The sequence below is a fragment of the Vanessa atalanta genome, chromosome 8, assembly GCF_905147765.1.
Source record: "Vanessa atalanta chromosome 8, ilVanAtal1.2, whole genome shotgun sequence".
Taxonomy (NCBI): Eukaryota; Metazoa; Arthropoda; class Insecta; order Lepidoptera; family Nymphalidae; genus Vanessa; species Vanessa atalanta.
This window is the reverse complement of record NC_061878.1, coordinates 8479521-8497409: the sequence shown is the minus strand read 5'-3', so window position 1 is coordinate 8497409 and position 17889 is coordinate 8479521. Positions and strand designations below refer to the sequence as shown.

Here is a 17889-nt window from a genome sequence, read left to right as displayed (position 1 = left end):
CTCTATTGAATCCATATACTAAAAATTTATAAGATTTTCCAGCAAAAAATGTTGTAACGACAATATCTTTACCTATAAGCAATAAAATATAATGTAAGAAGCACTAACTATATGATTAAACTCTATCCCTCTGTGTTTGAGTACGTCTGAAGAGCTCATGTGAGGGAATATATCATTATGCATCACAGAGTATAAATATAGTATAAAAAATTCCTAGATATAAAGCGCACGCTTCATCAATATTAATGTGGGCAAAGTAAAGGGCTCGAACTGGGTTACTGCTACTTGACTTACCGAGTGCCAGCTACTGGCTGCCAGACTGCGTCCAACGGCGCATGCGCCGGTGGCGGTGGCTCCGCACCTTCGCCACCAGTTTCTGTTCTTCCTTCCCAACCCTAAAATAATAAAAAATATTTTTGAATTCTTATCAATAAATAGCATTCCAAACTCGTACTTATACTGATTGTAATTAGTCCTAAAGTTCTATTGCTTGGAGTCGGTTTGTTACCAAACCATGGATACTTATAGAGTAGCGTATTAAGTATTACAATTACACTGCGACACACAATTTTCTCCATGAACGATTATGCATGTTTTCAAATACTTATTTCTGGGTTATCATAATTGCCTATTGATATGAGCAGTTTTGATAACTAAGTAAATGGAAGTGTTATTACAAAATTTTGTGTGCTTACGTTGTTTTTTGTCATTGGGCCAACGCAAAACTATAAATAATTATACAATTAAAATTAGACCGAAAATAATTATGTGTCAAGTCAAATGTTAGATATGAACCTGTTTCCTTCCACATTTACGTTTTAAAACTTTCGTCATAGGTTTGTAAAATAACAGTCGAGGCTACAGATAAAAATGGTAAAAGTGTTATCTATTTAAATAGTTTTTTTTTATTCAAATTTAATGACTTAATTATAGGAATGCATTTTTGTAATAATTATGTTAAAAAACTGTTTCCTTTTTCTAATTCGATATAAAAACTACCAAAAAGGTTGGTTGATAAAAAAAAGCTCGGTTACGTCTTTAGAAGTTTATTTTATGATATTTCATGATATATCGTGGTGTAGAAGTTTTTATTTGTAAGACTTCATAAGAAAAATATGGGGTATATAAAGTATGGAAAATACGTTTTTACATTTACATATCAATATGATTTCTCTCTTCCTTCATCCATCTTGGAATAGTAAATGACGAACAGGATAAACACTTTGACATAGATATAAAATAGATAGAAAGAACCAAGGAAAATGTTACGTCAACATTTTAGGAGATTACTACTGGTTTAGTAATTCAGGAGGACTTTAAGATTCACAAAACGAAGTGTTTTTTTTTTTAATTTTATTTTATAGCATATTCTTTTATTACGTTCCTTGTGCCTGTAGTTTTACTGACTCAACTACCCTTCAAATCCGAACATAACAATACTGAGTATTGCTGTTTGTCGGTAAAATGTCTGATGTGTGGGTGGTACCTATCCAAACAAGCTCGCACAAAGCCTTACCAAAATCAAGAATCAAAATCAAAATATACTTTATTCAACGAGCACTTTTGAATCGTCTTTTTACAAACTATCTTAAGTGAAGCTACCACCGGTTCGGAATGTAGATTCTACAGAGAAGAGCCGGCAAATAAACTCAGTAGTTACTCTTTTCCAACATTTAAAATACAAAGTTATGTTAGTTAAATACAATTACATATGTATATAATACATCCTGCCTGAAATTCAAAAAGTATTAACTCCACGCTTTTTTATCATCTTCATATATAATCTTGTATTGAATAATGTGCTTTTTTTATTGATGTATTTTTTACAAATGATTTGAATTTATGAATAGGCAAAGTTAAAAATATCTGCGGAATTTTATTATAGAAACGGGTACCTTACCACCAGTGAATATAAAGATAAATTCAATCTAAACGATGTTCTTATATCCTGTTCACTTGGTTCCATATAACACGCTAGATTTGTTCCGCGTCATACCAAGCGTACTTGTACGAATGAACGGATCGGTTTAATGGACATTAGTAGTGATCTAAACGCTACTTGATTTCATCATAACCAACTAAAAAGTATTGGAAATTCAAAATTGTACGATTGATTTTCAAAAATGTAATTTAACTAACTAAAAACAATATCTTAATTTTATGAAAACGCCTTTCTCAATCGCGATCTTTAGTAAAGTTGTTAACGTAAACTCGAAACAAACCGGCAACTTCGATAATGAGGATCGGATTTTGGTCATCAAATTCGTTTCGGTAAATTAAAAAATAATAAACTACGCAGGATAACAAAAATCTTTCCTTTAAAAAAAACCTTAGTTATTTTTAAATAAATAACGATAGCTAACTCAACATCGTTAACAAACATACTTATCGAGCAACGATTCTCGATATGTTCCACTCGATCAACGTCAAATAGAGTTTTCGAATGACAAAGCAAACATTAGGCGATTAGAATCGAATATTCGCTAATTATGCTTACTCACATGTCGTACACAAAAACGTGTGGCCGTGATGAGCGCGTTGTATTCAGCTCCACCTAAATTTAGCCTTATTATTAGAAACAGATTACGTATGGTTTAATTCTCGTTAACTACCCAATTGGAAATAGTCGTCATTTTTACAGTAAATTTATTTATAGGACAAATCATAACGAAGTCTGCTGAATTAAATTAAATTTATTTTTATAGAATGCATGTACATGTGTGCGTATCTGTATCTGTTTAAATGTGTGAATATTTTTATATTTGCTCTGTGTTCTCACTAAAAATGTAAAATAAAATATTATAATAATACACCCTGCAAGTTATTAAGTATATCTTAGGGAAAACTAACAGCTATCTAATTGGTTTAGTTCAGCTTATAATGCTACAGAATACGGGCCAATAGATATTATCATTACAGTAATTGGGTTTATACATTACGAAATTCAGAGTAACCAACCATAGACAGGAGCCATTGGCATTTATTACATGAAATCGTTTCCTTGCCTTGTCTCTGATCTTGTCGGTTTTGGCGTCTCATTATGAGACCAGAGAAATATTCATCCACAAGTAATAGTGCACGGAGAACATTATATCTGTACTAATATTATAAATACAAGTTTTATTGGTTGTAATTCCAAGAATTCCAAGGAGGTTCATCAACAGACGTACGAAAATACTTAAAATTATACAATAATAATATATATTCAAACAATTATATTAAACTCGGAAAGCGACCCATTTTTGAACGAAGTCATTGCATTGAAGTTAAAAAAAAAGCGCTTAAACTTGTTAGGGATTCTTTCTAAAAGAAACATTAAGGTGAGGAAGCCTACATTTCTAAACTGAAATTCTGCGACGGACGTTAACCAGCCATCAGCGCGCGTTGTATAAACCCTCAGTTCAAGTGGGCCTTTGTTTTACAGTCGGACACAAATAGCCGGCTATTTTTGTTTGTTAGTTAAAACGGTCTCATTTCAGAAACGCTAGCTCATTGCATGGTGACTTAATATTTAAATATAAAATAAATACAGAATGGAACTTTTTAAACTTTAATTTGACCGCTTTTTAAGACGTGACTTTTACTGTTTATGTAATCCAGCTACTACAAAATTAGTCACCTAAACCATCTTCATAAATCACTCCGGCCATTGATGAAAACCGGGCTTTGTGCAAGTTCGGGTAAGTACCACCCACTCATAAGATATTCTACCGCTAAACAGCAAAATAGTTATTGTTGTGTTCCGGTAAGGTTGTGTGAACCAGTGTAACAAAAGGCACAAGGTACACAACATCATCCCAAGGACAATGTGGCACTGGAGATGTAAGGAATGGTTAATATTTCTTGGAGCGCCAATGTCTATCATGTCGCTTACCATCAGGTGGTCCATTTGTCCATCCGCCTGCCTATATTATAATTTAAAAAAAACGTATGAAAATCCATTCGGGAATTTTTGAATAGACGATTCAGATTTTTGCACCATTTTGCACAAATAAACTGCATAGGACTCAACGAATACGAATTACATCCGTACAGGGCAAGTGCGGGTGATGAAGGTCTTAATTTATTCAAACACTAAGTGAATTTAAGTGGCTACACGTCCGTATCGTGTCCGTGGGTAGAAAGGGTATAGACAGACTTATTTTTTAATTCAAAAGTAGGTAAACACTATTTTTGTTACAAATGGAATTCATTCCTTTGATTTGTAAAGGAACTAAGCATGGAAACTTATATATTTTTTAATTAAACGAAAATGTTTTAGAGTTAGGTTTTATTAAACACGAACGAAACACGTGTCTCTGTTTATTAATCCTATGATATAAATTTTAACTAGATCGTTGACGGGCAGCAGCATTACTGGTGCGAAGAGCTACGGCCTGCATTCGTTAACCCGCATATGTCCAGAGTAGCGATTATGGGCAAGACATTCCACGGCAAGTCGATGATGGTCGCGGTCCGGCCGGGCAAGGGTGCGAAGAATCTCAGCGCTAGACCGCCTACTTTACATAAAATGACAAGTTCTGCGTCTATGTGAAGTCCGAAGAAAGAGAGAGAACACCATAACATTAGAACCTGATCATCACATATTTCTATTCGTATTTTAGATATGCCTTACACTTAATTACTATTAACGTTGTAATTACTGCAATATTTCATTATCTTTGTGTATATATTCTAAATCCTCGGTAAACTTTACCAAACAATTCAAAGATACTCGTAAATTTCAATCAAAAATGTCACTGTAATTGTTAAATATGTGTCACAGTAAAATTGTAAATACCGTTAGATTATAATCTATCTCGCGAGATTGCTAATCGTAATGTACTGCTTACAATATAACGCATTACTTTTCGGTATAATATAATCTACAGAAGCTAATTAAAGTTACCAAACCGATATATCATCTATCGTTTTTTTTTACGTTATATTTTGAGTTAAATCACCGTTCACAATATTTCGGCAGTTTGCAATCTCGCGATATAGATTACAATCTCAAAGTACTTACCATTCTACGGTGATATACATATATACTTTAACGTAGAAATTAATACATGACTTACGAAGATTTACTCTTTACGTTTTATTGAAAAAATTGTAATTATAAAAAAGATAAAACCCTATAAATAATATTAGCCAATCTCGTTTAATATCCATTACCGCTATCTATTGTACGGATACCCAGACGTCTTCCTTCCTAATAAAATTAATGGACTTCGAAGGCACAGCCGGGCGGATTGAATGCAGCCAATTGAAAATTGTATTATCTGCCGTATCGAAGTTTCATGAATAATATACATTTTAACTTATAAACTTTTCTAAATAAAAATTAAGGATTATCGTTCTATAATTCAAATAAATAATATAACGTAAATATTTCGCAATTGCTCATTGAAAATCTTCTAAACCAACTTATGCCAAAATCTCCAGCGCATTTCGAAGGTTTTGTTACATATATCATACTTATTGTCGTTCGTGGCTTCGCTTACGTTTTATTGTAAGCGTTAGGTATGAAAATGTAGCCTATGTTCTTTGGAGTTTAAACTTGCTTCAAACTAAATTTCATCAAGTTTGATTAAGTGGTTTGGCCGTTAAAGCGAGACAGACAGACCGACACTTTACTTTTTCTTTTTTATAGTATTAGTACAGATATAATATAATTTTTTATATAAGAAGCTGAAGTACGCTGTTTCCTCCACTTAAAATTTATACTTTAAATGCATAATAAAATATAATTAATAATATTAAAAGTAATCATGTTAAAATATTGGTTTGACGTTATATAATATCATATAATTCGCATTAAGCTCTATAAAATTTAAAGGTAGTAAAATTTTATTCGTAACTCAATGAAATGGTAATCCGACACGGCCGAAACGAGATCAATCAACCCGAAGGCTTTATAGCTCCAGGCTGGTTTTCTTTAGATAATGCTCAATGATTTTTGATCGGTCCGAAAAATTTAAAAACATTGTGTGATCACGATAAATAATGTTTTAATAACAAGCTGGTTAACTTGAGCATAATAATCCTATGATTTGGTTTTATATATTAAAGCGAACTAAAAGTTTGTCCTATCCGAACAATATATTATATCCTGGAACGCTATTATACTTTAAAATTTTAAGTAGCCTAATTAACTACTTTAAATACTACTTGTCTATCTAGTAAGAGTCGCGTCAAAATCGGTTCAGACCTTTCGATTCAATCGGTATACTTGACATAAAAAGATAAACAGGCAGATAGACAAAAAATAAAATAAAATTGTTACAATTGCTTCTGTATAATTCAAACACTCATACGCATTTATTATTTTTATATAACAAACAGACACTTCAATTTCATTTAGTTGTGTGGATAACATTAACACACTCAATAATAAAATAACTTTACTTAGGTATTTAATGTAATTATTGAACTATTAATTAACATAACGGAGATATACTATGTATTTATGTGCTTTAAGAATACCTACTAACAAAATAAAAACATTTTATAGCTACGTTTTAATAATATTACTTCCCTGAGGAAACTATGTAGATCAATTCATATATCAAATAGATTCCTAATATCGTTATAAAGACTGAAACGCTATCATTCCCAATGTTAGTTTCATGCTGACGTCCATATACTTTTACTATCGGAAGGCGGTTCTATCTCTCGTATAAAACAATGTTTATAAAATCCGACTAAAATGTTTTCACGAAAGAATTCAAATATCGAATAATTAAAATACAAAGAAAATCAGCTTGTTTCGATTGTACACTAGATAAAAGCCCGGCTACGCTATAATAAAATAAATACAACTAAAAAAAATACAGATTATCCTTTACTTTCCATATAATTTTTTCATAAACATTAATAAATTTGTTATAGATAAGATTAAATGGAACACACTTTTTGAATGCTCCCGTAATCGTATAACATGGCGTTGAACTGTTATGTCATTGAATTTTATGAATTTATTGTCAAATATATCGATTATACGAATTTTGCGGATATATGATTTTTTAACGATCAACGTCAATAGATTTCGATCGGGTTTGTCGTAGACCTGTACGAAATTATTGAATTTACAATTTATTTACATTTGGAATTATTACAAATTACTGACTCACAATTATGTATTTAGTTTATATATTTTGTTATAAAAATAAAACCAAAGAGTTTTGCACTATAATAATTCACTTTTATATTAGCAGTGAGCACAGAGTACTTTATTAGGTTAAGATAAATCATTATTTTCGTATACGTATGATAAAAACTATGAGTATTATATATAAAGTCTAAATCATTTTCTCACAAAGCAAGCCTTAACGCGAACTAAAGGACTTAGAGAAGATCAGGCTCAAGCTTGTTGCTTCGTCTTGAAATTTAACGTTGCTAATTCAATGTAAGCATGTGTAGTTATACATTTTTAGTATTTACTTTTCTCGATTAGCTTAAAGTTAAGTGACTATTTTGGACATATTTTGTTAGTAAAATATAATAATGGTGTTTATTACAAAAATGACAAGGTTTTATTATACAATTGTTTATTTCAATGCATATTTATAACTTATAATGTCATAAAGTCTCCCTTGCCGGATGTCTGTCACAGCACAGCAGTAAATATCAAGGTCTAGCCAACTGTGCAGGTGATAGCACCTATAGTTAACATGCACAAGTGTGCGCAAACACATTTGTAACATCTATTCTCTCTCTCTTTCTTTCACATGCGTCTCGGAAAACAGACACAGCTGGAATTAAATCAAGCTCAATAAAATACGTCAGAACTCGGAATACTTCTTGACATACAAATTCAAAAGATTTTTGATCGGTTCGAAACAGGCCTAAACCTGCGTCTTTGTAAGCAACTGGGCCAATGAAAAAAAAAAAAGAGAAAACAAAAGAAAATCTTGATCAATACTGGAAACTGATATGTAGATAAAAATGACACAGGCTGTCCATAACTCTCGATAATATCTATGCTAGTAAGTCAATGTACATAATTATAAGGACTGCTTCTTCATTTCATCGGTGTGTTTTCAGAAGCATATAATTAGATAATTATATTTTGAAATTCGAATGCATAGAAATGTTAATTAACACAACTGCCCACTCGTACTCGTCAATTCTGCCTTCCTCTTTCAATCGTCGCGTCGTAAACGGTTCACGAATTGAAATATATTTTTAACTTCATTAAACACAAACGATCCTAGCGGTTACTGGGATACTTTATTCGCGCGTGAGCTCATTTAATGAAATATAAATTCGCATTGCACGCAGATTGCTGCGAGGTTGTTTAGTGGATATGCCGAGTTGATAGAAGATGGTTCAGATCCGTGCAAGCAACATGGATTTCTCATTCACTTGTTTACTCACGGGTGATACAATTGATTACAGAATACATGACGTAATTCAAGTCGAATAAAAAATAAGCGCATGTTTAAGAAACGCATGTATGTGACGTAAAAACTTATAGAAACTCTAACGACTCGTTACTCGTAAGTTTTTTTTTATGCAGCTGATAGTAAGTGGTCACCACCGCCCATAGACAATGGCGTTGTAAGAAATATTAACCATTCCTTACATCATCAATGCACCACCAACCTTGGGAACTAAGATGTTACGTCCCTTGTGCCTGTAGTTACACTGGCTCACTCACCCTTCAAACCGGAACACAACAATACTGAGTACTGCTGTTTGGCGGTAGAATATCTGATAAAGTGGTACTTACCCAGACAGGCTTGGACAAAGCCCTACCACCAAGTAACAATCAATTTGTTATTAAAATAGTATAATCTATATGTGTAAAGCGAAATACGACTCACTGATTAATCACGAAATCTCAGAAACGATAACATCTACAAACTTGAAATTTGCAGGTAGGTATCCCTACAGGATGTAGACATCCGCTAAGAAGGAATCTTACGAAACTCCACCTCTAAGGGGGTTAAAACGCGGTTTGGAAGTTTGTATTTCATCCAAGCCCCTTTTTATGTGAACATTCTGTAAGTATATTTAGTATCAGCATTGCGTCCGTGTTCGCTAGTATAATATACATACATATAATCAACCTCGTGAACAAAACATGGCGACGAGAACTTTGTATCGAGCCGAGTTGAGGAGGTGTGAATATATACTGGAGCAGCGTGGTGGAAGGCAAAAATTTTCTAGAAAAGTGGGCCTTTTCCCAAATGTGGAACATTACTTTTTTATCGAAGAGGAAGCAATCAAGCTGCAGGCTCAGAAATTGTGACAACCACTACTTATTTTATTTGGTTAATAAGCGTGCTGTTACTATTTTTTTTTATAGATACATAGATAACATAACCGTAATTTCGGTGGAAATTGCAACGGTACAAAATATCGTTTCGTTTTTTTATTATTATTTTTAATTTAAAATTTAAAAAAAAAACTGAAATCTTTCGTCAGATAACAAATACACTAGACATTTTTAATTGTACATTTGTGCAAAATATAATGAAAATAAACGAAACGAATGCAATTATGAAGGGTTATAAAAATGTTAATTAACGCCGTCTTAGATATAATAAACCTTACAAATATCAAATACTGTTAATTAATTTAATACTAAAAATAATTAAAAACTAAAATTGATAAAAAAAAAACTTTTTTTTAATAATTGCAAACTGAGTGAGCCAGTGTACTACAGGCACAAGGGACAATACATCTTAGCTTGTATTAGGAATAGTTACTATTTCTTACAGCGCCAATGTGATGATGACCACATACCATCGGGTGGCCCACTTGCCAACCTATATCATAAAAATAATATATATTATTATTTAGGAAGATCGTAGTTTACGTAGTTTACTGCGTACAAATTTTAATTACACATTAATATTTGTACGCAGTTTTGTGTACTGGCTATATGACTATTATAAGTAAACATCATATATAAATATAGCCAAGACATATTTTATCGTAATCATTATAAACATAATCACAAGTAATACGATAAGAGATCTCATCAATATAGTCCTAAAAATCACAATGTGATCTTCCAGAAACACTGTGATGAGATTTCTGAGGGTATTACGAATTTATATTTTTTCCAGATCTTTTTTCGCTTAAAACTCGCGCGATAAAGCTTACGCGCAATTCAAGATTGTCTTGACGCAAATGGAACAGGAAAAAATATTAAAAATGATATGTGGATATATGTGTGTTAAAATGTTTATATAGGTATTTATATACACATTTTTATACATGAGATTTTGGTGAATTGTGTGCACGCCCGCAAATATTTATATACTAAGGCCTGGATATACACATGTGCAATGGCTTAATTTGAGTGACATTTGAATCCTTTTTTTGGGATATTTATATGTCAAATGACATAATTAAAATACCTGATAAAGAATGTAGGCCAATCTTGGGTCATTGTGAAGGAATTTTGTTGGTGTTCATGAAGAAGACTTACAACGTCAAGGCATTTTCGTAAAACAAGTAACAGATCGTAAAACTACAGCCATACAAGGACCACTTGACCTTTTAAAAATTGATATGGAACTAAATCCACCAACCTGCTCCATTATTGATTGGCGGATATATGTACAAGTCAGACATAATACCATACTTTACATGCAGGTTACCTTACGATGTCATACGTCACAACTAGCAATCAAGCGCAAGACAATTAAAAAAAAAAAGAAGATCGAATCGATCGAACACGTAAACAAATATAGATTTCTATCAATATAGATAAACGATTTACGATTATTAAAAAACTTGTATGGGTATTATTTCTTTTTCTTTTCACGTGTATATACATACATATAGATATACATATATTAAACAGGCCGATTATAAGGTAATCGTTGTATTCAAGTTCGATTGAAGCTTGATAATAGAATAACTAAATATTTTTTAAAATGTTTTATACAGAATTGCAAAATATCACTTATACATAAAATACGTACAGTGTATACAGAACTTTGTGTATAATGTCAAGTTGTATTTTAACGGAAGGAGTGGTGCACGGCGGTTAAGAATAACATTGTGCATCAGTCGAATGATCAAAGGTTTACGTCCAAACCGCAGTGGACCAACGTTTGGAAATAATGGATATTCCTTCTACTTTAGAGGGGGAGACCCCTTTGCACATTTATTTTTACAAACAGTTGCCGCTCTAAGTGAACTCATAAAGCGAAGAAAAAGTGTGGCCGTCGTTTTATTAGAGTAAACTGTTCGAAATAGAAGCTACACGACCGTTTGAATTTTTACATGAAATTGAAACTATGGTATCCTAGAGGAACATTGCGGCCGCTTAGTCCGTTTACCGGTTAAATAACACGGTACTGGTTATGGTTCTATAATTGATTATACCCTTTTTTATCTGTAGATACCAATATTATAAATGAGAAAGCAACTCTGTCTGATTGTATGTTGCTCTTTCAGTGCCAAGTCACTAAAATGAACTCCAAAAAAGGAAAGGCTACTTATTTTTTATACCTAACGCGAGCAAAGCCGCGGACGACCACTAGTAATTAACATACTTATATTTCTGTGTTATTATTAACAATACATAAATATTAAACATGTAACTCGCCTTATTTTATATGAAAGGAGTTAAGTGTATTTAAATAAAAAAAATCGAAACGAATTTTCTTATCACGATTGGCGTAATTGACACCAGATGCTCGTAATTTATCTTTACTGAATTAGGTTTTTTTAAAGAAACATGCTCGATCGATTGTGTATTTATTGCTTATATATTCATACATTTCATTATACTATTACACATGGGATAAAATTATTTGTTCTCTATATAATATTTGTTATGTTGTCTGTATGTTACGATTTCAATGCAATGAAATTTGGAATAAAGCTTGAACATCAAGGATGGACGAACACGCAGCCGAAACCGCGAGCGAAATTTAGTATAATGTATATAGAAAGCGAGTTTTAAAATTAAACTACCAAAATTTTTCAATTGAAATAGTAATCGATCTAATGTTTGAATACCTGTAAACAATTATACTTTTTTTATTATCAAATTTTATTGAGTATATAATTACGAAAGTATAAAGAAGCCTTTCAATCACTTTTAAAGATCAATAATTAATTGCAATTGTATTTTATATGCGATCAATAAAAACTAATTATCAGATTATTCAGAGAGATCTTGGAAACTTTTATGTTTTCTGTTCCATATTTATTTAAATACCTACCTAATTTTTATATGCACCTATAAATACGATTAAGGTCCCAATGGAGTCAATTATTTCGAATGTTAAATCAATATTGACATAACTAGAGAAATTTTTGTTTATCTAAACAACCGCTTAGCAGAGAAGTCTTTAGCGGTAGCCCGTCTTGATAGGTACCACCCACTCATCCTATGTTCTACCACTAAGCTGCAATACTTAGTATTGTTAAGTTCCGGTTTGAAGAGAGAGTGAGCCAGTGTAACTGGAGGCACGGGTCATAACATCAAAAGTTGCCGGTGCCCTTAGTGGCCACTTACCATCAGGTGACCCATTTACGAGTACCCTTACCAATGCTATTAAAAATACGAATATTTAGGTACCAATAATATTTAAATTATGTACCTATAATATAAGTTAGTATAAGTTTTTCATAATAATACGCAAATATAGTGTCATCAAACGATACACGATAGGGCAATGACCCGTGAAGACTTTTAGCCATTTGACCGGTAACTGTATTTCTCATACAGAAATATTGTTTGTACGAGAATTTAGCACGGTGTTAGTACAGAAAATAACACAATAACAGATAAAAATTTAAATTTACGGTTATTTCAAAAAGTGAAACAACTTTTTATTTTAACATGTGTTTATTTTCTATACAACGAAAATTTTATTGTGGATTTAAATATTAAGTTATAAATAGACAATATTCTACGCGCAACTTACCTTTGAATAATATTTTAATGTATATGGAAATTAGTAATAAATATATCCATGATATAATGCTGTGATATTCCATTAAATGAATACAAATCTTATTTAATTAAACAAATATTATTTATCAATCTGGAAGGCGAAAGCTTTCATAACAATGTTTTTATCGCTTGTTGTCAATTTACCTTCTATTATTAAATATTGTTCTTCCCTCCAACGAGTCTATAATAAACACATTTATCAATATTTTCATAGATAAGCAATAATTCATTAATTATATAAGATTTCCGTACAGACGAAATAACAAAGAAATATGTCAACAGTGATTTTGATGTCTGACCTGAAGATCTTCATTATACCGCGATCTCGTAGAGCCTGGCGTAGGTCGTTCGAGTAACAACAACTCAGTCAACACAATTACACCAAACACAGCGAAGAACATAATGAAGATGAAGAAGCTGATGTTCGCGCGTTCTTTGGCGCGGGAAGGCGCCGCGCGCGCCCGCCACCGCATTTTGCCGACACTGCACTCGCATTCATGAGCGTGAACCGACAATGGCCGAATACCGCGGGCGACACGCTACTGAACAGTACACGCGCAACGCTCTCTCGGTCACTAGGGCCGCGGCGGACCCTACGGTTTGCGACACAACACAACGCTACCACACACTAACGCACAATGAAATGACAGCTTGCCGGTTTTGACTCTGTCAAACCGGGTTGCAAGCTGCTATACCCAGGTTCGAAAACTCCTTCACTTTTCAGCCATGTAAACAAAATATTTTTGACGAATTTTGACATAAATAGTTACATTAATTAGTTCAGTCAAACGTGATTTTGTAATTGAAGGGCATGAACTGAAATATAGACTCATAGCTAAATATATCTTTCAAATTATACGATAAATGTACCTCCTCTTATATTTTAAATAATTAATTTCAAATCGATTTGTATATTTGTATGGCTATAATTATACGGGCCAATTTGGAAACAATGATGTGCATTTAACGATAAATTTATTTTTTAATAATATCAAAATAAAAATTATGCAGAGATATTGTTTAGTAATTAATAAGCTTATATATTACATTAGATTAACTTTGTAAATAGTAAGGTAAGCTAAGTAACTGTGTACAAAGTTAATTAGTAATAAGTCTTATAGAAATGTTAAAATTTTCCACTGAAAACTTTTTTATTTGGCCTAGCAACCCGAAAATAAAGGAGTTAATGCGCCTGCGCGGCGCCCGCCCCCGTTCAATGACTTTCATTGACGGTGGCTTAAAAAGCTGGGAAAGCTTCTCAAATTAAAACCTCAACGCGAGATTAAAATATTACCACTTAAACTGAAATCAGATAGGTAAAATAATGTATAAATAATTTAAAAAAATATAAAGAGTATATTTTGAAAACAATATGTTAGTAATTCCTTAGTAAACGATGATCAAAGTATGTAGGTCAGCGAATTTCGATATCATGCTTCTAAAATCGGACCAAAATAGTCTATGCTAATTATTAAGCAACGTTGAAGCGCTTCGCGAATATCTAATGAGCAAGCTGTAATATACTATTTTGATTTAAAAATTCGTAAGTGGATGTTCTTATTGGAAGACGTTTATATTTTATCAAAATTATTTATTCGATGAAATAAGCCTTTATCCTATAAATATTTTTAAATAAATAACCAGTAATTACAATTTTATGTTAGCCTTGAATCCCAAACTAACAGCTGTATTGGGATTTAATCCCTTCCCAAAACTTGAGAACTATGTATATAGGTATGGATTTTTTTTTGTTAACTTATATGCAGTATATATATTGTATATGGTATGGATTTATATATTCGTAGATTCAATATTATACACAAGATTTAAAGGGTAATTCTGTGTAATGTATATCACAGAGAGGGTAAGAGCAGATAATCTAATTTTAATATAAGTGTCTGGTGAACAGGTTTAAATTATGCATAGGAATTCCTTATGGAACGAGATAAGTAAGAATTTTTTTTTTTTTCAAAATTATTTCCCTAGGGCGTGAATGTTTGTATGAAAATTCGTCATTATTTATGTTAATAAGTTAAAGATATATGTTTTTGTTTATTTTGGAAATTAAACACCTCACATTTGAGGTCAATCTTAGGATGAAAATTTATATTAAAAGTTTATAAGTAAAAGTTTGTCGTTTTTGTAAATTATATGTAATTATGGAAATCGGTGTTTAGGGTTACGTTTACGTATAAAAGCCAGATGTTAAATCTTTTTAAAAATTCATCACCTAAGAGGGTGAAACTTAGAAAAAAAGTTTGTATGGATGTTCATCTTCTTAGAAAATGCATCCTTTAACGAGGTGTATTTGGGAACAAAACGTAACGTTAATTACCCTTCATATAAGGAAGATAGCCTTTTTTTACGTTGAAATTATTGAAATCTATTAGTCATCTGTTTTTGATTAAAAGACAGTCGGTTAAGGGCTCTTAAAAATCCATCCCATAAGGTGGTTAAATGGGGATGAAAGATTATATGAAAGTTAGTCATTTTTGAAATACCTAGTATGGAAATTGATCCATAGATAACGCAGCTACCAAAAATCCACGTTAAAAGAATCGGTTTAACTTTACAACGGAATATCCCATCGAGTACACTGCTAGTATGTAATATGTATATAAATTATTGTCGTATTAACGAAAAAAAGTAGATTAAATGCGGGCGAAGTGTCGGATGTCGAAAATTTGGTATACTTTGATGCGTACTAAGTGGCAAAAACAGCTAATGGGAATTATAAATGAATAGGATCGTTCCATCTTAAAGTTTATATAATCTTTTTACTATATGTACTTATTTTATATACACTATATATTTTTACAAAGAATACAATATCATACCTACTTTCGGATATGATGACTGAAAGAGACCTCTGCGACGATGCTAACGATGTCTGTCATACTGATAAGGTTTTTAGCACAATAAACATTATTGTCCTATCAGTATTATTATTTTAGAGTCAAAACAATGATTAACTCGTGACCTTTGAAACTATCAACCGGCCTTATTGCAATTATCTCTAAACATTCTGTTCTAAAGGAGAGGAAGCTTTAGCCTGGCAGTGTAGTTTCTACGTAGTACGTAGGTACTAGTCGTAGTTGTTGTTTAATTCAAAACAACAGGTTATAGTAATCATTATAATATGGTGGAATATGCTCCAAACCTTCTCCTCAAAGGGAGAGGAGGCCTTTATCCCAGCAGTGGGACATTTACGGGCTGCTAATGCTAATAGTAATCATTAGTATATAAATACAGGACGATATCGCTTTCACACAACGAAAGTTTTAATTCAGATTACATTAATATTAATATGATACTTTTGATCTTTTGAATTAAAGATATTATATTTAAATATGCTAATTTTCATCTTATAATTAGTTATTAAAAATTACTACTTTTTTAAAGACAAAAAGAAAATGCTATTAAATGAAGTAAAATTTTTAGAAATCAACTTTTTTTTACTAAATATATTTCGTGCATTTATAGGATAGGTACTAATAAGAACATTCTGTTAAAGAATTTTATAATTTTACAACTAAAGTTTAAAAGTATATTAAACTTTTCAAATTTCACGGTAAATGTTAGACTTATTTTTTTTTAAATAAAATAATGTTGACGAAAAGACACCGCTTGTTTTTTTTTTATTTATTTGCTCAAATTTTAATATTTTAGAAAAATAAAACAATAATTCAAAATCGGCGAAAATATACGTTTTAGTAAATTTGTATGTACCAGTTCAGTGATAAAGCCGACTAGAAAAATCAGTTTACGTATTCATTGAATTCATTACATTATATATACGTATTATATAAGTAAAAACAAAGTCTTAAATCATTACATTTGAGTGTCACTTCGTACATTTCTTTGGGACTGATCCAAAGGTCTTTTCTATGTAAAATAGTTAAAACATTCCATAAGAAGGGAATTTGTAAGATAAACGCACGGCTATTAATTTTATGCTGTCTCGGGTTCACGACCGTCCCGGAACGTGACTAGAGACGAGGCGGAAAATGCGAGATGTGTAAAGTGAAAAATTTATAACACTTAATACGGCAAAGACGACGCTAAATTTAAAGGAGATGTGACAAGAATGAACTTTAAATAAAATAACATTGAGATATTGTGCTTATATAATGGTTTATTTATCATTTTAAATGAACAATACATCTATACTTCTATACTAATATTATAAATGTGAAATTAACTCTGTCTGTCGCTCTTTTACTACCAAACCAAAGCAAACATGAACTCCAAGCAAGGACATGGCTACTTTTTGGCCTAACACATGACAACCATTCCCTTAAACGCGAGCGAATCCGTTGACGACAACTAGTATTTAATAGAGCTTATGGTTCCTATAAAGAACAGTACGGTATTATACAGTTCGTTTAGTAACCTTCATATAATGACGGTCTTGTTTATTGAACTACACCCAAACACACCAAACGCAAAAATCTAACCCTAATAATTTCATCATTTAAGTACGTCTGGGTCATGATATTACGATTGTAGGAAGTACGGTGTAAAAAATATTTTGTCAGTTGACGTAAGCCTATAGGGTTCTGTTAACCCTTGAGAACAGATAAAGGATTTTTGTTTAAATATTGTGAACGGTGATTCAACTGAAATTAAATCCGATTATTATCTACCAAAAATAATGCCTACTAAATAAATAAATAATAAACATATTGTCATCATTGTTTTACGTTCAAAATCGTTTGACAGTTTACAATCTCGCGAAATAGATTATAATCTAACGGTATTTACAATTATACGGTGAAATGTACAAATACTTTGTTGTAATTTAATTAGTGACCAAATAATTTCATGTATAATATAAATAGATTGAGGTAAAACCCTGCTCCACTAGAAATAAAATGTTATTTTTCAATTTTTTCGATAAAAATACTGAAAGTAAAATTTGAAATCTTCACAGTGCACGCGGGGACACTTAATTGACTCTTTTTTATATTTTAAAA

The 17889-nt window shown here is 31.7% G+C and overlaps 1 protein-coding gene across 1 annotated transcript in view; it reads right to left on the bottom strand.

Annotated features, from left to right (window-relative positions):
* LOC125065999 overlaps positions 1-13529 on the bottom strand; it is an 83199-nt gene extending 69670 nt beyond the window's left edge. The window contains exons 1-2 of the mRNA XM_047673876.1: positions 13213-13529; positions 295-395 (exon numbers count right to left, since the gene is read on the bottom strand). Of these exons, the coding sequence (XP_047529832.1) occupies positions 295-395; positions 13213-13386 (275 nt within the window). The 5' untranslated portion in view covers positions 13387-13529. The remainder of the gene's footprint in view (positions 1-294; positions 396-13212) is intronic.
* Positions 13530-17889: the final 4360 nt, after the last annotated feature.